Here is a 19,222-nt window from a genome sequence, read left to right on the forward strand (position 1 = left end):
ACAACGAATGACGAGAGGCCCAATCTAGCGGATTGTAACGAGAGATTAGATAGTCGGCTGGTGTGAGCTTGTGGACCGGAAATCAGCCAACGGAATGAAGAGCAGTAGAAATTTATGTGCAGTGATTTCGAGAAACGAAAGAGAACAAAAGAAGATGAGTGAAGAGATGAATGAGATCGTGTAGTATGACACTGAACGTGGATAAAAGGATGAATAAAACGATTTGAATGTTACGCGGAGGAATTGAAATCAGGTGTTAGTAAAAAATATAGACGAATATTCTCTTTCCATTAAAAATACAACGCAGACACGTACGCACTAGAATGACTGCCTATACGAAATTTTCAATGAGAAAATGATTCCAGTAATGTATAAGTGGTTTATGAAGCTTCGTATCAAACTAACTTAATACACGTATTATTTACTCTACACCAAGTGAAAATTTGCACGAACACGAACTTGGGTACTTTCTTAGAAATTCACTTACGTTATTCTTCAAAGATGATAATAAACGAAATTAAAAAATATTATGGACTTTGTATGCGATTCGCCTATGACATTCTTCGAAGAAAAAAAAAAGAAATTATATAAACTTATTAAAAAATATTATGAGCTTTGCACGCCATTTATTAAAGACATTCGTTTAAAAAATCAAACGATATTTTTTTGTCCTCTTTAACGTCACAACGCCTCTCTCAAAATTCATTTAACGTCCCAGACAAGCAATTGCAAATCAGGTCTGGTCAGTTCTGCAACCAGGCTGCCTGCCCCAAACCGGTATATAAATAGTATCTTCCCCAGGTGACTCAACGAGGACGACAAACGTCACTTTTCCTAATTATTCGGCAGAATTGTAATTACGTAGAGGAAGACAGAGAAGAGAATGTTAAGAATTTGATCGAAAAAGGAGATGAAATGTTTACCCGAGGGAGACAGAGAATATATATTATATGTATATATTATATATACATGTGTGTGTACACATATACACTTTGAGATACACCCATCAATTATATACCATTCTTTTATTAGATAGGTCATGCTACAAACGACAATTATGATCATGCACAATCCGCCCGTCACGTCAAGAATAATGGAGACATAATTACTATCTCTGACACGTAACCCTTTTCTGTACGACACCGTCTGAATTCAATGAGATGATTCAACTCAAACCCTACGATACTCAAAGACTGTTGAGTTTGGACGATTTCCACCGCCCCGTTCATATTAGTGAACACTGAAACAGGTGTAGTGGAAGCCACGACACTTGTTGTTACAGCTGTTCAGCCCTCTGTAATTTCCGAACGCTTTTGCGAAGTTCTATGAAACAGATTAGGCTCCTAGAATACAGCCTAGAGGTACGCCATTGTTTCCTATTCTTATCCGATCATTTCAATTCAATAAATCGAACTCAAACACTGAAATCTTGCCAATTTTCAAGACCTTTCCTAAAGCATAAGACGTCTTTATTACGATATACAAATAAATTCGAGGGTAAGAATCAGATAATTACTTCAAAGAAAAATCAACGACGGACGTCGGGTTTATTCCCCCCAAAGGATGTATAACCTTGGGCAAGTTTCCACACGGGGGTTTCGTAAGTTCTGCCACAGACGGGATTAAACGCCCACACCTGGGAGATCTTTATTTCTTCTGCAGTTCCCAGAAAACCATAATAATTATTTCTATCACTCAGTAGATGAACGCTGTTCATACGGAACAAGCCCACCAAAGGGGCCACTGACTCGAAATTCGAGCTTCCAAAGAATATTAAGGTGTTCATTTGGAACAATAGCAATAGGAAATACAGAAAGAGAGATCAGTTACCAGGAAAAATAAATTGACAAATTAATAAATAATTAGTTAAAAATGCAAGTAAATTATAAAATAACTATGAGAATCACTTAAAGATCAGAGTCGATGTATATTATGGAGACCAGGAAAAAAAACTGACGTTAGCTTTAAAAACACGAATATCAGCAAGGACTCTCTCTTCGGGCCATAGATGAAAGGGACTTTTCCCTTCCTCATCGTTCGAGAGAGAAAGAGAAAAAAAAACTCTACCTTGTACTAGAGAAGGCAAAACGACGGTAAAAGACTTGGAAGCACACCAGAGACTAGAATTATTTCAAGGACTTCAGAGGTGCCAGTGCCACCTATGGCACCAACCTAGAGAATGCATTTTGTTTTGTTTTCTTCTCTCTCTCTCTCTCTCTTTATGTTAGGGTCAATGGTTGCCTAAGCTCGTACGTAACCCCAATTCCTATGTTAATAAAGGACTTTATCCCGGATTCTGCATAGGTTAAACTTACACATGGCACAGGAGAATTCACTTTTGTGTAAAGTAATATCTACGAGATAATAACTTGAAGTTGCTCTGAGATTAAAATGGACTTAATGAGTTATTAATGATAATGACAAACGTGCTCATTTACTCCTTTTATTTACAGACGTTCTTATAATCAGCAAGCTTTCAATTTATACAGCTTGAATAGCAAGCCTAACGTTTAACGTGCAATCTGACGCACTCAAATCACTACGCAAATTGAAGTGTCTTTAAAGGCAGTGATAACTGCAACTTCTACATTTTAATATTAATTTTCATTTCCATAAAAATGAACTAAAGTCGCAACTTTTAAATTTTGTCATTTTCAGAAAACCTGCGCGAACTTGGCAGCGAGTATAGTTCTATTTCTTTTTTTTTTAAGTAAAAAAACAAAACTAGTCACGGGATTCGATAGAACTTGGGCTGTGAATTTCTTATTTTTTTCAATTTCGAATTATTTATTTGAGAGAGAGAGAGAGAGAGAGAGAGAGAGAGAGAGAGAGAGAGAGATCGTACATAAATACTATAATCCAGTCCCCCTTGACAAAAAGTAGCTATTCCTGGAAATAAGGAGAGAGAGAGAGAGAGAGAGAGAGAGAGAGAGAGAGAGAGAGAGAATGTACGCAACTTCCGGGCAAATTTACACATAAATATTTATTCCATTCTCTAACCCATACATTCCCCCCACCCTTTTTTAGAGGAGACGAGAGAACGCCCCCCAGCCCCGCCCCCCTTTAGATTAAATTCCGCAAATGCCGACAGGCCTTCAACTTTTAATAATGAAGGCTGGTGGTCGCCCGAGTTACGGCGGCAAAAGGACAAAGTGGGCAGAGGCTTGGGTGGGTGGGGAGGGGGGGGGGGTTGAGAGAGGGTGGAAGGTGCCACGGATAGGAAGCATACTGGGATCTCTTTGTTCACTTATAAATTCATTTATTGAGAACGTTACCTAATAAATTAATTTGCTTTGATCATTTATTTACATTTGTATATATCTAATTCTTTTTTTTCCCTTTACCTTCTCTTACTTCTTTCAAATGAACAACATAATATTCTTTGGAAGCTTGAATTTCAAGTCAGTGGCTCCTGTAGGATTCCTTTTGATTAATAATAATAATAATAATAATAATAATAATAATAATATATTATATTTATAATTCATTTAAGAAGTATCAGTACCAACGCATAAGGGAAAACATCAATTAATAGTTAAATTACCCCATTTTATTCACCTGTACTCTTACATTAAGTGGCACTTTGCATTTTGGTCGAAATATAATAAATTCAGGAATATAAACGACACGGCCACTTCATTGTCCTCGACATTTAAACTACTTAGCAAAATTCAGTATCGGTGTACACCTGATGTTCAAAAAAAAAAAATAAATAAATAAACCATACTCTGCATCACTGTACACCTTCTACAAAATTAAAATGTACTGTAACATCAAAAGGAATTAGCCTAACATTGCAATCATTTCCGTAATAATTCTCCTAGCTAATGCACTCACTATGCGCTAAATAAATATATTTTAGTGATGCGAAACACGAGAGAGAAAGAGAGAGAGAGAGAAAACCTTCTTCCTGAACAAATTTAAATGACCCTCTGAGGTATACCTTACTTGGCACTGTTATCGAAAGAGCATTTATTTTCTTTCCTGTACCTTTCCGATTTCCGACAGTGATTAAAAGTAGGCTGGTATGCAGCGTTTCGATATAGTTCATGCGAATATACAAGCTTAGCTTACAAACAATCAAGTTTACTAAAAAAAATTTAAACTGGGTTAATCAACTTTACCAAATATCGGAAGGATTCTATTTTCTATTTTAGTCTCCCTTGGAACCCTATCAACCGTTTTCTACGATAAGAAATCCAACAAACAGGTTTGCAACGGAATTAAGTTTAAAAGATAACGCATTTCACTAAATTTTTCCTCGTCTTCCCAGCTCGTCTAATACTTAAACATCCTCCAAACGATAGGGGGAAAAAACCGGACCCAAAGAGAGAGAGAGAGAGAGAGAGAGAGAGAGAGAGAGAGAGAGAGAGAATCTTGTGCTCGAACTGGCTCAAACTAAATACCGCAGACCTTGCTGATCCTGCATCTGGTTATCAAGAGGTATAAGCAAGTCCACACGCCTCTTCGGAACTTGGGAGTTGCGGTCCCTCACAGAACTGTTACACCAAGGTCGTCTGAGCTTTACAAGTTGTTCACCTTCTGAGGACAGACATTGGAGGGGTGGGGTGGGGGGGGGGGGGGGGGGGGGGGGGGGGGGGGGGGGGGGGGGGGGGGGGGGGGGGGGCGGGTGGGGGGCGCATACATACCTAAAACTGAGAAGGAGGGAACGTTTGCGTTTCTAAAATTATAACTGAGATTTACATTTTTTTTTTTTTCCTCCTTTTAGTTTGTCTGCCTAGCCACTGGACGTGAGAATATTTCCATCTCTCTCTCTCTTATATATATATATATATATATATATATATATATATATATATATATATATATATATCTATATATATATATATATATATATATATATATATATAATATATATAAATGAAATTCAATGCTATATAACATAAATTCTCAAGAAGGTTTGACGGTAACTGTTCCTCAACCATTTCTAGGACAAAGTCGGGCGTAAGGCCTTCCTATAAAAACTTGACTTTGTGAGCAACCTTGATTTGCTCTTATGGTTTCCATGATAAAAATTAAGAAAAAGTTGCAGAATGTTTCCATAAATTGGTAAATGCGGACTTCCTTTCTTGATATATATATATATATAAATTTATATATATATATATATATATATATATATATATATATATATATATATATATATATATGATATTACTATAATACATATATCTAAATATAGTTACTTAGGCCTACAAACCACACACTAGTACTAACGTTATTTCTATTCCTTGTATTCCACATGTAATATATATATATATATATATATATATATATATATATATATATATATATATATATATTACTATAATACATATATTTGAATATAGTTACTTAGGCCTATAAGCCACACACTAGTACTAACGTTATTTTTATTTCTTTTACTCCGCAGGGTTTCAACGCCCGGCTAGGTTTTGCCGTAGCCGCCGCAGCCCTGGGCTCAGCCTTCCAACATGGCTACAATTTGGGTGTCATCAACGCTCCACAAAAGGTAAGCAGTGATATATTATGTTTATATGCAATATCAAGAATACTAATAAGCATACTGATCTAAACCTACCTTGTTACAATTACCCTACACTTGAAAATATTGCCCCGCTGTCTAAGATTTTGCCCATATTTCCCTACGCGTAGGGCAATTAATCTACAGTTGGCAACACTGCTTTTAGCCGGCATCGCCAAAGTAAAGGAAAACGAAATCGTGAGAGTGAATAACAAAAGTTTCCTTATGAATGAGTGCTCTTATTTTAATTAATAATAATAAGAAAAAGGCACACTCTTAATACAATGTACGGATGAGGTTAACCCCGTTAACTATATATACTTTCTAATCCACGAAAAATAACAAAAGCGTGTGAGAAATTTAACAAGCCTTAAAGAAACGGAAGACGTAGGCCTAAGTGAAACGAGACTATGACGAAACGCCGGAGACAGGAATAATGGGATTCACGTGGTTTGATGGGTAAGGGGTTGCCATGTGAAACTTTTCCTCCCTTTTTTTTTCTTTCTGCTGTATTTAAAACGCCGGAATAGACGAGATAGTTGGCACTGGGGAAAGAGACGCATCTTGGCACCCAGACAACTGGCAGATCCGACTCCCTGCTTTTCATGAACAGTCGTGACAGTCTTCTCTCATGTCTTTTTTATCGACGCGTCCGTCGTCTTGTGATCGCGATACAAGGTGACTTGACAGCTGAAGGGATACTGTCCTCCTCCCGGCCCGAAAGAATCTATTTTAAATTTAAATGTGGATATTCTAAAGTGCTTAAAAACTCCGTAGGCCAATTCGTGCACCGTCGCATCTTTCCGGGAAACTAACTCACATGACTTCCTTGGGCGTTGCCAGCAGCCCACACTGTTAGATGTTATATGAATATATCGTAGGATACACGTGAGAAGACGCCCACCTACCCACCCACGGCATCCGAGCATGTATGCGTTATATATATATATATATATATATATATATATATATATATATATATATATATATATATATATATAGTATACACGTCTGTGCATGGAAACTTACACAATTAGACTTACATCAAAATTATCGTAGAATATACGTATGTACCCACCCATGGCGTCCGAGTATGCGTCCATTATATACATGTATATATACATTTATAAATTCATACATGTGTGTGTGTATGGAAACTTACGCAATTAGACTTATAACGAATATATCGTAGAATTTTACGTAGCAAGACGCCCACCTACCCACCCACGGCATCCGAGTATGTGCGTTATATACATGTATACATATATATATTTATAAATTCATACATGTCTGTGTGTATGGAAACTTACACAATTAAACCTAAAAATCTTAATACATCTCGCAAGTAAGAAGACTCCCACTTACCCGTACCCACGGCATCCGAGTATGAGTGTATTATATACATGTATACATATTGCTTATACGTCACTAAATAGCACGTGACAATATATTTAGCCAAGGCCACAGGAAAAATAAATGGAGTACCGAGCGCTTTCGTGTTATTTCAACACATTTTCGAGGTACAATGCTTTGTTAGATGTTCTCTTGTGTTTTTAGCATTGTACCTCGAAAATGTGTTGAAATAACACGAAAGCGTTATTTTTCCTGTGGTCTTGGCTAAATATGTATGCATATATTCATAAATTCATACATGTGTGTCTGTGTGTGGAAATCTACACAATTAAATCTAAAAATCTTAATACACCTTCTGGCTGTAGGGTAATATAGGCTACACTTACGGATTATACCTCGTTCTAGGGTAACACTAATAGTATAGGCTACACATCAGGGTTACATACGGGCAAATCATGAGAAAGAGGCGGTTTATTAAATAAATCAGCACAAAACGCAAACTGAATCGGTCGTCCACACCGTGGGTATACTAACGGGTCAACAAAAGACTTGAGCATCAGACATTTGGGACAAGGTTAGGTAGAAGAAATGGCTGTCAGACACTGACAGCTGAATGGAGCCAGCCATATTTAATTCAAAGTTTCCTCGCTAATAATAGTAAATATTACATCCTCGGAAGGGCAAGAAGCACCCAAGAACATACCTTCACAAGCACTGTTGATCACGAGTATGAAACTCAGGAAATTGTTACATATTATCAAAAAATTTACAAGAATTTCTTACGCGAAATACCATTAGTCGTAATGTAACAAGACTGCGGTGCGGTTTTGCCGCCAAAGACAACGAGCGTAAAAAATATTCCGGAAATTTACGCCATGTATACTATTTTGTAATTAAATATTTCCATTCTGCCATTTATTACCATTGCTAAAATTCCAGATATCATTATTATGTAAAAAAGCAATACCAGATTTGGGAATGACAGAACAGATCTGGAAATTATATATATAGGGTTCAGGCTGACGAGATGGGAGACGGGACTATAATATTTCTTAATGTTCCTGAACATAAGGAAACATAAGAAATAATAATCAAACATAACACATTTACACGCGAAGATAGTAAAAGACAGCGCCTAAATATCAAACCTAGAGATTTCAGTCAGTCAGGTGACATAGCAAAAGAGCTAGGGTACGCATAATCATATAAGAGATATAGAGCTAAGAAAAGATTTGGGGGCTCGGTCTAGCGTAAGCTCTCTTATTGGACGGTTTTCTCCACCAATCCCGTCAAAGAACATAGGGGCGCGCCCCGACATTGCCTTGTTTCTAAAATAAATCAAGAAGGGAGGCTGTTACTATAGTACTTTAATAGAACACCATGACAAGCGACAGAGAACTATATTGTATCCTTGTTTGCTGAAAGTTTACCTTATAGGACTACAGTTTTAGACAGAGGAAGACGCTGGTTACCTATAGGTAGCAAGTCGTATTCACGCTGAATATTTCAAAATCCTTTGCAATTCTGCCGTCTCTAGATATTTCAGAACTGAAATTTGCTTAGAAAAATGTCCATTTTTTAGGAACCTTTTCCGTTCCGATCGTACAACATTAGGAAAAGGTGTTATCAACGCCCGGATGGTCATGTATATCGTTGCAAAACTACTCCCAAATTTTGTCATTTTACATTCAAATTTACATCTGTTACCAGTTTTCAAGTTGTGGCTATTAATTATTATACACGATAAAGTTCCCGGCAACGAAAATGTAAGAATAGACGGTATAACTGCAGGATGTTAGGCCTATAGTACAACTTCACTCTACTCTCCCCCTTTCCCTCTAGACCTACTTTTTCTCGTTCAGGGTGTACTCTCACAAATGAAGAAACCCCTTATATAATAACCAGCTTCACAAGAGACGGGGACAAGATCCCTTGCACGGTTTGGGAAAAAAAAGGGGAGTGTCAAATTGCTGATAATCCAGCTGGATGGCGCCGAGGTTCCCCTTCTGCTTCACTGTACGAAAACCGGTTGTTCAGAAGCCCTGAAACAAACCAGAGAGTTGGTGGTGCCTTGGTGGCTGAGCCAACAGATCATCAGCCTATCTAGCCAAGCCCTCCCCTGGGGCAGTTTTTTTTCTTTCTTTCTTTCTTTTAGTACTAGGAGAGAAGCTTAGCATTTAAGAACGTAGACACAAACTTCATTTTTAACCAGCAATTTTTTTTTTTAATGAAACAAGGCATATTATAAATCTTCGAGGTTATATATGTGATATATTCACATCGCATCACTCAATTTGCGTCAAAAGAAACAGGAAAAATATTGATAAGAGCTTAAAAAGAAAACGCAATTATAATCCTCCCCATACACTACATCGTACACCAGACCGAATAAGCAAGTAAACAAAACAGTAAACAAGCAAATCAAGCTGGGAAGTCCTTAGCTAGAGTCCAGGTTTTTCTTAACTCGTAAGGCTTCCCAGTTGTTCCATTGTTAAAGGCTGCTGTCTTTTGCTCATTTTTCAGGAAGAAAACCGAATTAATCAGAGATCACTCGTTCAAGCAATCAGTAAATATACATATGCATATATATACATACTTACATACATACATATGTATATATATACATTGATGTATACAGATACATTGCAAATGGCAATAGAAGCTCAATGACAGGTGTCCGGTGGTCTAAATACAATTTAGCAGAGTATCTATAGGCCTATGACGATCCCTCTTAGATACTACTTGAATATACTGTGAAATGCTAAACACTTTTCTCCCCTTTCTTTGCAGCTCATCGAAGACTGGATTAATCAGACCAATTACGAGCGTCATGGTGAATATCTGACGGAATCCGTCCAGACGGTCGTCATATCTATCATGGTTTCCATCTACTGTATTGGCGGTATGATCGGGGGCGCTTTGACTGGAATCTTCTCAACCAGGTTAGTACTATTTATGAACGTTTTTGTCAAAGTTGAGAGGTTATAGCACATTAGGCCTATTATTACTACTGTTGTCGCTTATTTTGCCTTCAGAAGATCATGAATACTACTATAATCTTTAATGTTAGTGTTGCATTAATATGATAGTCCTATATAGCATATTAGGCCTATTATTACTACTGTGATAGCTAATTTTGCCTTCAGAAAATCAAGAGTATTACTATAATCTTTAGTGTTAGTGTTGCATTATAAAGATAGGCTTATGTAGCATATTAGGCCTATTATTACTACTGTGATAGCTAATTATGCCTTCAGAAGATATAGAACACTACTATAATCGTTAGCGTTATCGTTGGAGTAAAAAAAAAAAGGTCTATGAGACGTTCTCAGGCATTCAAGAACTTCCCAAATTTCCCTCCCAGATTCGGACGCAAAGGAGGCCTCCTCGTCAACAACGTCTTCGCCGTCATCGCCGCCATCCTCTTCGGGTTCTGCCAAATGGCCAACTCTTACGAGATGATCATAGCTGCTCGGTTCGTTATCGGCATCAACAACGGTCTGAACGCCGGCCTGGCGCCTATGTATCTCTCTGAAATCGCCCCTACCAACCTCAGGGGAGCCATTGGCACCGTCTACCAGTTGGTCGTGACCATTTCAATCCTGGTAAGCAAAATGTCAATATTCACTCATGTTCAAAGACCTCTGTGGCACTCAATGACGACCAACGTTCATAGAAATCAAGCTGTTTGATTGATATTCATCTTGGTCCCTCAATTCTAACTGACTGAACTGTCAATCATCTTTTGCTGGTTGTATTCTAACGCCCATTTCCATATTTCCCCAGTTCTCCCAGGTCATGGGTCTGGAATCTATCTTGGGTACTGAGACGCTGTGGCCTGTCCTTCTGGCACTGACTGCCCTGCCTGCTGTCTTCCAACTTGTCACCCTCCCCATCTGCCCAGAGTCGCCCAAATTCCTTCTGATCAACAAGGACGAGCCTATGGCTGCCCAGCGAGGTAAGACAATATTGAAGTAATGATTGTTTAATGCAAGAGATTCTTGTTCAAGGGGGGTTTCTGTGAGAGAGAGTTTACACATACTTGGTAATGAGGATCACTGCGACTGGGTAAATTGATGGGATAAGGGGTAGGTTTTCACATAATCAGTACGTTTCTTAGCTGTCAATTGACTTTTTAAAGAGTTGTAAAGCCTTAAAGGTCTGAGACAATGATTTCTCTCAGTAAGATAATGATTGATCAGAAATTTCACAGTACACAAGTTTTTCCAGCCATTTTTACAGCACATCCATTAAATGGTGGTGCATCCAATGCTACAAACTCACTGTAAAAGACTTCTTAGAATGAAGAATTAAATTTACTTTCTCTCCCTCTCTCTAGCTCTCACATGGTTGCGCGACTCCTCGAACGTACAAGACGAAATGGGCGAGATGAGAAACGAGGCAGAAGCTGGTAAACTGGTCCCATCTGTTTCTCTGCGCGAAATTCTGACCAACCCCACCCTTCGCATCCCTCTAGTCATTTCCATGATGATGATGCTTGCTCAGCAACTGTCTGGAATCAACGCTGTAAGTTCTACGTAACTCTATTTCTGTTTTATCGTGTGTGAAATAAACATTTTTGATGTCATTTCCCGTAGATGGAGTGCTAAAACTTCCAACTAGACTTATCGAAGTAGGCCTACAGTAACAAGCAGGTCTACCCCATTTCTGATTACTCAGGAACCCTTATCAGACGTTGCCATCTCTCTTTGCAGGTTATCTTCTTCTCTACGAAGATCTATAAATCAGCTGGCTTGAGCGACGAGGCTTCCCTGAACGCCACCATCGCTATGGGATCCATGAACGTGCTCATGACCGTCGCCTCCCTCATCATGGTCGAGAGGTTCGGTCGCAAAACGCTCATGCTGGCAGGTCTCTTCGGTATGCTGGTCGACGTCTTCGTCCTCTTCATCTGCCTGCTGCTCAAGGACACCGCCCCTTGGGTCAGCTACCTGTCTATCTTCCTTGTGATCCTCTTCGTGGTCATGTTCGCCACCGGGCCGGGCTCCATCCCCTGGTTCCTGGTCACGGAGCTCTTCGCCCAGAACGCCCGTCCCATGGCGTCTTCCATTGCCGTCGCCGTCAACTGGACCGCCGCCTTTTTGGTCGGTCTCGGCTTCCTGCCTATTCAGGAGGTGAGTGAGTCTTACTTCAAACTTCTGCAAAAAATCTAGCTTGAATCAACCTTTTTTTTATTGTAGCAGATAAACATTCTGACTTGCTGTAGCATTTCAAAACTGTTTTTTCAATTAATATATTTTAGTTCCCTCTCTTTGTGGTATAATGAGCTTGATACTGTCATCAAAATTTAAATGATACAACCTTCCATAATGTCTTAACAGTCAGAGAAATCAATAGGACCCAAACAGCAGCTTTTAAACTGGCATTAATGCCACTATATTAACCTTGGTTTCTAGTTAAACATGAAGAGCTTCTCTGGGTAGCCAAAGTAAACGATCACTTCTAGACTCTACGGCATTTACGCAGCTCCACCTCATTCTAACGTTTCCTCTCTTCCTCCCAAACAGCTCGTAGGTCCATACGTCTTCCTGATCTTCGTGGTCCTCCTGGCAGGCTTCATTGCCTTCACCTGGAAGAAAGTACCAGAAACCAAAGGCAAGACGATCGACGAAATCACAGCAATATTCAAGCAGTCGGCCTACGGCGCCAACAGCGTCTGAAGAAGACCCACTACCACCACCACAGTCCCTTAAAGATTTCTATTATAAAAAAATATCAGTGATTGATACTACTGATAGAAGTGAGATCTCTATAGCAGGTTCATGGGTTGCCTTCAATGCAATAAGCATTTTTTAGAAAGCCTTAAAACTTCAAGAAGAAAGTCATGCCAAGTGCAATATGTGCGTGCGTTTGTTTTGATACGATTAGTTTTGAAAGCACACCTTTTTTCATTTATATTTTAATCACTTGCATTAGATTTATAGATGGGAATCAAGAGTCTGACTTGCTTTTTGCGTGAATGGCAATTTGAACTCAAAACTGCATTTAGTTGTTGTTCATTACGAATCTATAGTTACATGTACTCGACTGTCTTGTAACTGAATGTGGGCATTTTGAAAGCAGGCAGGGCTGGCATATAATGTGTTGGTACTTCGATATTGGCCCAGTAAACAGTGTAAATCTTGGACATTTTTGTGCACACGAGACACAAATTTCTCTTTTATATTAGCTGTATCAGTAACGTGATATTCAAGTATTAGTCAAATTAGGAGAGAGATATTGTTAGCAGAACCGTAGTCCTAGCTTTTATAGGGCCGTCTGGCGCGCTACAACACTTACACTGCGTCGGGTTTTTTTTACGTAGAAATATTCAAGAAAAAAAATTATAGAGATGAGTCTAAACGGAGGGTGCTATATATATTATAAGCTACTCCCTGTCTGAGTTATATGTAATAGCTTGTCGTGAGGTTTATATATGACAATTTTCTTTTTTTTATTTGCCAAAGCAATCTAAGATTATAGTTTTCTTTTTGTCCAAAGTGGGCGGGTTGCACACCTTCTGGGAGAAGGGGGCTGCACATCGCCATACAGAAAGGTCCAAGGAGGTTAGGTTTCGGTCTTCCTGATTTGCTCGAGTGTCTCGAACTGGTCGTGTCGTCCCAGGCTCGGTTGCTGGTTCGTGTCTTTAGTTTTGCGCTAAACGAGGTTCGTCGTTCTTAGGAAAAAAACGAAATGGAACTCTCGTATATATATACCTCGGTGTGACCGCTAAAACCCTCAAGGTATCCAAATACTCATACATAACAAAAGCGGAACTTCGTTCGAACAGCATCAAAGAGATTCGGATCTCGCGAGCTTCCTGTGTCAGGAGGACCGTTTCTAGCCTTCCCCCCATTGCTGTGTGATATAAGAGAAATTCGATTTGGGGGACGATTCCCCCCCTTTAATGGTAGATTTTTTAAATTATCATTATTAGATTTTTACGAAACATGAAGGAGGTTCGTGAATTGCAAGTGCATTCATTGCCGTATATCAAAGGCGAGTTCTAACAAAATAAATATTTTTTGTTCTGTTTCGCTAGTTTTCTACTCGGATGCAAACGTATTATCATACATCTGTCAGCACCCAAAACCGACCAACGTTATTCACGATGTTAAACGACGCTTTTTTAGATGATGTAAAGATTAATATGATAAAAATAAATGCGAATTATTAAACTAAATCGCTTCAAGTATATAGCGCATTCTCTTAGCCCGCGTAGAAGGGGAAACCGGGTATTATTACGATGATCGATTGAAGCAGAGCTCTCTATAGTGAACTTCTGTCCACGTTGAAGCGTCTCCTTGTCAATTCTTTTTATTTTAATGAGCCTTTCAAAGAGCCACAGTGGCTCGTGACGACTCCAGTCTTTAATGTTATATAGTCTGTTGATTTTACTTTTATTTCTTAGATATTCATTCCCGCTTTGATCTAGTCATAACGTTTAAAAGCTGAAGAAAGTCGTTGTTATTTTTGTAAGTTGAGAGATTGACGAACTCAAAAAGGAAAAAAAAAATATTGATTATATGTGAAATTTCCACCCCTCCAGACACCCCCCACCAAATCAACCATGCGTTTTCACATCCTCTGTTGTAATGTTAAACTGTTGAAGATGTTGAAAGTTCGTTTTTCCCCTGGTTTTTCTAAAGTTGTAATTGGCTCTGCCCAGGAGCTTGTCACTAGGCCTATGCTCATTACAGGAAAGTGATAAAGTTGCCTCCCCCAGCCTAAAACATATAACCCGTTGACCGTTGATCGTTTATTATCAAGTCTATCGATAGAAATCCCCAATTTATAGAGATGAATATACAGTTGTTAGAGTTTTATTTATTTTTTCAAGACTTCCAGTGTAATTGTGCAGTTCTATCTGGTATATCGACAACGATCGAGATATAAAAGGAAAAAAAAGGCAGCTTTTCGTTTTTTACGCGTTTGGTAGAAGCCCCCAGATGCCTGTGTTTTTTGTAAATACATTATTGTATGTTTTTATGTGCAGCCGAATGCTGTTTTCCTCCACTGCGGAGGGATTATAAAGGCTTCTGGTGTTTAGGAATGACCACAAGAGCTGTGATAGGCTTATAGAGGGTTTTCCCACTTGATAGAATAGGCCTGATTTCATTAGACGGACACATTCTCATCTTCCCCCAACGTCATAGAAGCAACGAGGTTAGACCTATATAGGATAATTCAAGCCACCAACAGCTTTTGCAAAGAAAGTTAGAGAGAGAAAGCGTTGCAATTTGATTGGCCAGATAAACCAATGCTGTTTCGTTTGCCGTTTCCCATCGATGTTGTGTCAGTGTCCTTTTTCGTAAGAAGTGCTATTTGAAAAACAAAAGGAAGTACAAAATTATGTAACTTTTGACAGTGTTGTTGTGGAAATTCCCGAGTTCCTTTGGCTTTGTGTTGTGGAATGTGGGTTTCGATACATTCTTCTTCTTCTTCTTCTTCTTCTTCTTCTTTTTGGAGCATCTTTGCAAAGAACTGCGGTGATTCAATTTTGATTTCCAGACTCCCTGGACGCATTCTGAAGTTACCCCTCCCCCCTTTTTTGGAAGTTGTTCGTTGTTTATAATCATCTCCATGTCGTTGTCGAAAATAAATCCGTTTGGGGGGATTAAAAAACAGAGAAAATAAGAGCACTCAAGGCTGAATTTCGTTCCGGGATTCATGTAATCCCAGTTTACGTATGCGTGTGATGTTACGTGGATCTTCTTCTTCTTCTTCTTCTTCTTCTTCTTCTTCTTCTTCTTCTTCTATACTCATCCAGTTGATCTGGTACAGTTATATTGGAAATGCTTAAATAAACTGTTCCCCATTTTTAGATGTCTGTATATCATGATATATTGTGATCAATGGTAGCTTTTTAATGAGAAGAAATCTTTTGAAAGTTAGAGAGATTGTAGTTCATTTTATACATACGAGAAAGTATGGCCTAGAAAAACTACAGATTACTGTCTTTTCATTCAATTATTTTTTTTAATTAAAAGTATCTACAACAATGCTATTATTATTATTATTATTATTATTATTATTATTATTATTATTATTATTATTATTATTATTATTATTATTATTATTATTTTCCTTCCTAGAATCATTGTCCATGCTCATTTGTTTGTAAATATTCATTTTACAGTTATCATACAGTTTTTGTCCGAGTTATCGTTCCTTAGCCAAGTTTGTCATCGACAGTAACTGCATATCATGCGTGTACAGCAGCACTGTATTCATTCTAGTACTTCTTTTGAAGTACAGCCATGTAATTCGTGGCCATGTCCATCTAGCCAAGCTGTAGGGACTGATATACATACATATATATATATATATCTATATAATAATAATATATATATATAATAAATATATAATATATTATATACATATTATATATACAGAAATATAATAGATACAATTATTATATTATATGATATATTATATATCATATATATATATATATATATATATATATATATATATATATAGTCTCTGGGTAAATGGACATGGCCACCCTCATCTCTTCACTGTGTCATTTTAAAAATAACTTAATGTAATAAAAGAATATTTTTTTGATAGAAGGCATGTTTTAGGTACAGTATTTTAGTAATGAAGATGTGCTTGTGGTTCTCGTGTACATGTGCATATGTGTCTACATACATGTTTACATATGTGTACATGACGTGGGTCTTGTACATAAAATAAGAGAAAATAAAAATATTGTCAATGTTGGTCTTCTTTCATTTCTTTCATGAATTTCGATATGGAAAATTAGACTCATAAGGCTGTGGTTCAGAATCCAGGGTAACCAGTAGCCTCTACATAAGAAATTCAATTGCTTAAATTGTTTTAATTCTACAAAAACTCGATACACTTACTGAACCTTTCAGACGGCCGTTCTGTCTCCAAGGAGGACGATGAACTAGGCCTAAGCTACGATGGTGTAGCCCGATTTGAGATCATTCGTTTGCCAACTATTGGTCAGGTGATGTGGGAAAGCAGGAAAGCAAGCAAGCAGGGTATCTCCTTTATGCCAGCATGAATTCGTTTAAGCTGATCTCATATGAGATGACTCGTGATTAGCTTAAAAGAATTCATGCTGGCCAAAAAAAGGAGATAGGTACCCATATAAAAGTATGCATATTCTCTCTCTCTCTCTCTCTCTCTCTCTCTCTCTCTCTCTCTCTCTCTCTCTCTCTCTCTCCTCACACACACACACACACACACACACACACACACATTATACTTTTGGTGTAGTTTGTTTCTCTCTTGTTATAAATTGTTATAAAAAAGTTAGAGAGTGAGAGAAACTAGAGCAATTATTGGGACATCTCTCTCTCTCTCTCTCTCTCTCTCTCTCTCTCTCTCTCTCTCTCTCTCTCTCTCTCTCTCTCTCAGTTCATATGATCATTTGTCTACGACTTAAGCTTGGGAAATTGTCACGACAAATAACACAACAATCTTAGACAGCAAAAAATGCCCGAAAATGTTCGCCCAGTGCCAAGGGTTTAAAATAATTCCTTGCCCTCAAGCACACACGAGTGCCAAGGTGTACCCGGACCAAATACTCGGCAAACGACACTTCTGATGTCATACATATTCGCGAAAACACAACGAATGTTTATCAAAATTACAACAAAAAATCTACAGACACAGGTCGCACTCAAAGAATCAAAGCTGACACTAGGTCTAGCACCTTGAAATGAAAACGAAGCCATACGGACGCTTTGTGAGAAGCAGTTTATAGAAAGACAAGGTCTCTCTCTCTCTCTCTCTCTCTCTCTCTCTCTCTCTCTCTCTCTCTCTCTCTTTCTCAGCCCCTACTACCACCATCCTTTTTAGTTATAGTACTAAGCCGTCCATACCGTAATCATGCCAACATGATCCATCTTCAGGATACTGCAATCCATAAATTGGGCATGAGGTGTGACGTGTGGGTAGCCAATTCTCTCTATTAGTTTTTCAACTGCTATAGCACTTTCTTTATTGCAAAATCTTTTTAAAGAAGTTTGTAAAATTACCGAGTAAGTTGTGTGAGGTGAAAGAGTGATTACGATATTGTAGCAAGCTAACAGAGATACATTATTACGATACATACTTGAGAGCACATACATACAAACATACACATACATATATATACATATACACATACATACATATATACATGAATATATCTTCAATTCACCTTCGAAAATAAAACAGTAACAGTCCCAACCAAAGAAATAATATCGTTTTCAACGACGCGGGTAATTCCAGCGATAACTAAAACCAATAAAGTGGATAACTTCTATTGGATGAAGAACCTTCACCCCTCCCTCCCTCCCTCCCCACTCCTCCCTCTTCGTCAGGTACCCTCAGATCCTCAGCCCTTACCCTCGAACGCCTTCAGGATTAGCCAATAAAGACAATCAGCTCCTGATGGATAATTTGAGAGGACGGTGTCCACTGATGTGTACCAGGATGTTCGAGGGGAGTTGAGCAATGCGTTTCTCTCTCTCTCTCTCTCTCTCTCTCTCTCTCTCTCTCTCTCTCTCTCTCTCTCTCTCTCGTATATACTTTTCCACAAGACTGTGCATGCAGAGGGTGAATGATCTGTGCATGTGAGTAAACAGAAATTAAGATAAAATATACGTTTCTTTTGCTCTCTATACACTAGTACTATAAATATTTCATATTAAACCCTACGAATTTCATCATTAAACCACTATCATGTTTATTCAATTTATACAGTACTAGAACACATCTCCCCGTGCGCAGATGTAAATAGGTTTAACATGCATACACGCATATAAACAAGTTCTTTTATAATATATACGCACGATGCACACCAAGCGGTAGCAGTTTCAGCAATAATATCTTAGTACCAACAACCTACAGGCAATCTATGAAGTCAGCCAGCGTTAAAATTGTGAGTAAAAAGTTCTGAAAGGTGTAACAGGAGGAAGACCTATATATATCATGAGGCTATATGCTGAACACAACAGTTGACCTATACTCTTTCTATCATGAGGTTACCTGTCAACTGTCAGTAGCATATAACTTGATAAAGGAGCCTTGCTGCTTGGAAAGAACACCACAAATTTGCTAAGTAAGCTGCCCAAAACGAAACACTTCATAACGAAATTAAAGTTAATAAGATAATCTTAAATGAAAAGATTATCTTATAGCAAAATTGACCAATAGTTACATATAAAAATGTTAGGCAAAAACATATGTACGAGGGCTGAGAAGTGCCGTTACGAGGGTAAGACTGCCAGCTACTAATGTCTCTCAGTCATAGGAAAACAGGTGAAACCTGGTATGATAACGCAGAATAAACATTGATGATGAGCAGGGCTAGATTAAACGATA

General features: G+C 38.2%; 2 protein-coding genes across 6 annotated transcripts in view; one reads left to right on the forward strand and one right to left on the reverse strand.

Annotated features, from left to right (window-relative positions):
- LOC135197730 (uncharacterized) overlaps positions 1-7,799 on the reverse strand; it is a 222,800-nt gene extending 215,001 nt beyond the window's left edge. For both annotated transcript variants that reach the window (XR_010310645.1, XM_064224780.1), the window contains exon 1: positions 7,581-7,799. The gene's annotated coding sequence lies outside the window, so the exon portion shown is untranslated. The remainder of the gene's footprint in view (positions 1-7,580) is intronic.
- LOC135197727 (solute carrier family 2, facilitated glucose transporter member 1-like) overlaps positions 1-15,857 on the forward strand; it is a 195,958-nt gene extending 180,101 nt beyond the window's left edge. For all 4 annotated transcript variants that reach the window (XM_064224773.1, XM_064224774.1, XM_064224775.1 and 1 more), the window contains 7 exons: positions 5,414-5,512; positions 9,668-9,819; positions 10,242-10,482; positions 10,664-10,835; positions 11,217-11,404; positions 11,593-12,012; positions 12,406-15,857. In XM_064224773.1, the coding sequence (XP_064080843.1) occupies positions 5,414-5,512; positions 9,668-9,819; positions 10,242-10,482; positions 10,664-10,835; positions 11,217-11,404; positions 11,593-12,012; positions 12,406-12,558 (1,425 nt within the window). In that variant the 3' untranslated portion in view covers positions 12,559-15,857. The remainder of the gene's footprint in view (positions 1-5,413; positions 5,513-9,667; positions 9,820-10,241; positions 10,483-10,663; positions 10,836-11,216; positions 11,405-11,592; positions 12,013-12,405) is intronic.
- The last annotated feature ends 3,365 nt before the right edge of the window (positions 15,858-19,222 follow it).

The sequence above is a fragment of the Macrobrachium nipponense genome, chromosome 21 (assembly GCF_015104395.2).
Source record: "Macrobrachium nipponense isolate FS-2020 chromosome 21, ASM1510439v2, whole genome shotgun sequence".
Lineage (NCBI taxonomy): Eukaryota > Metazoa > Arthropoda > Malacostraca > Decapoda > Palaemonidae > Macrobrachium > Macrobrachium nipponense.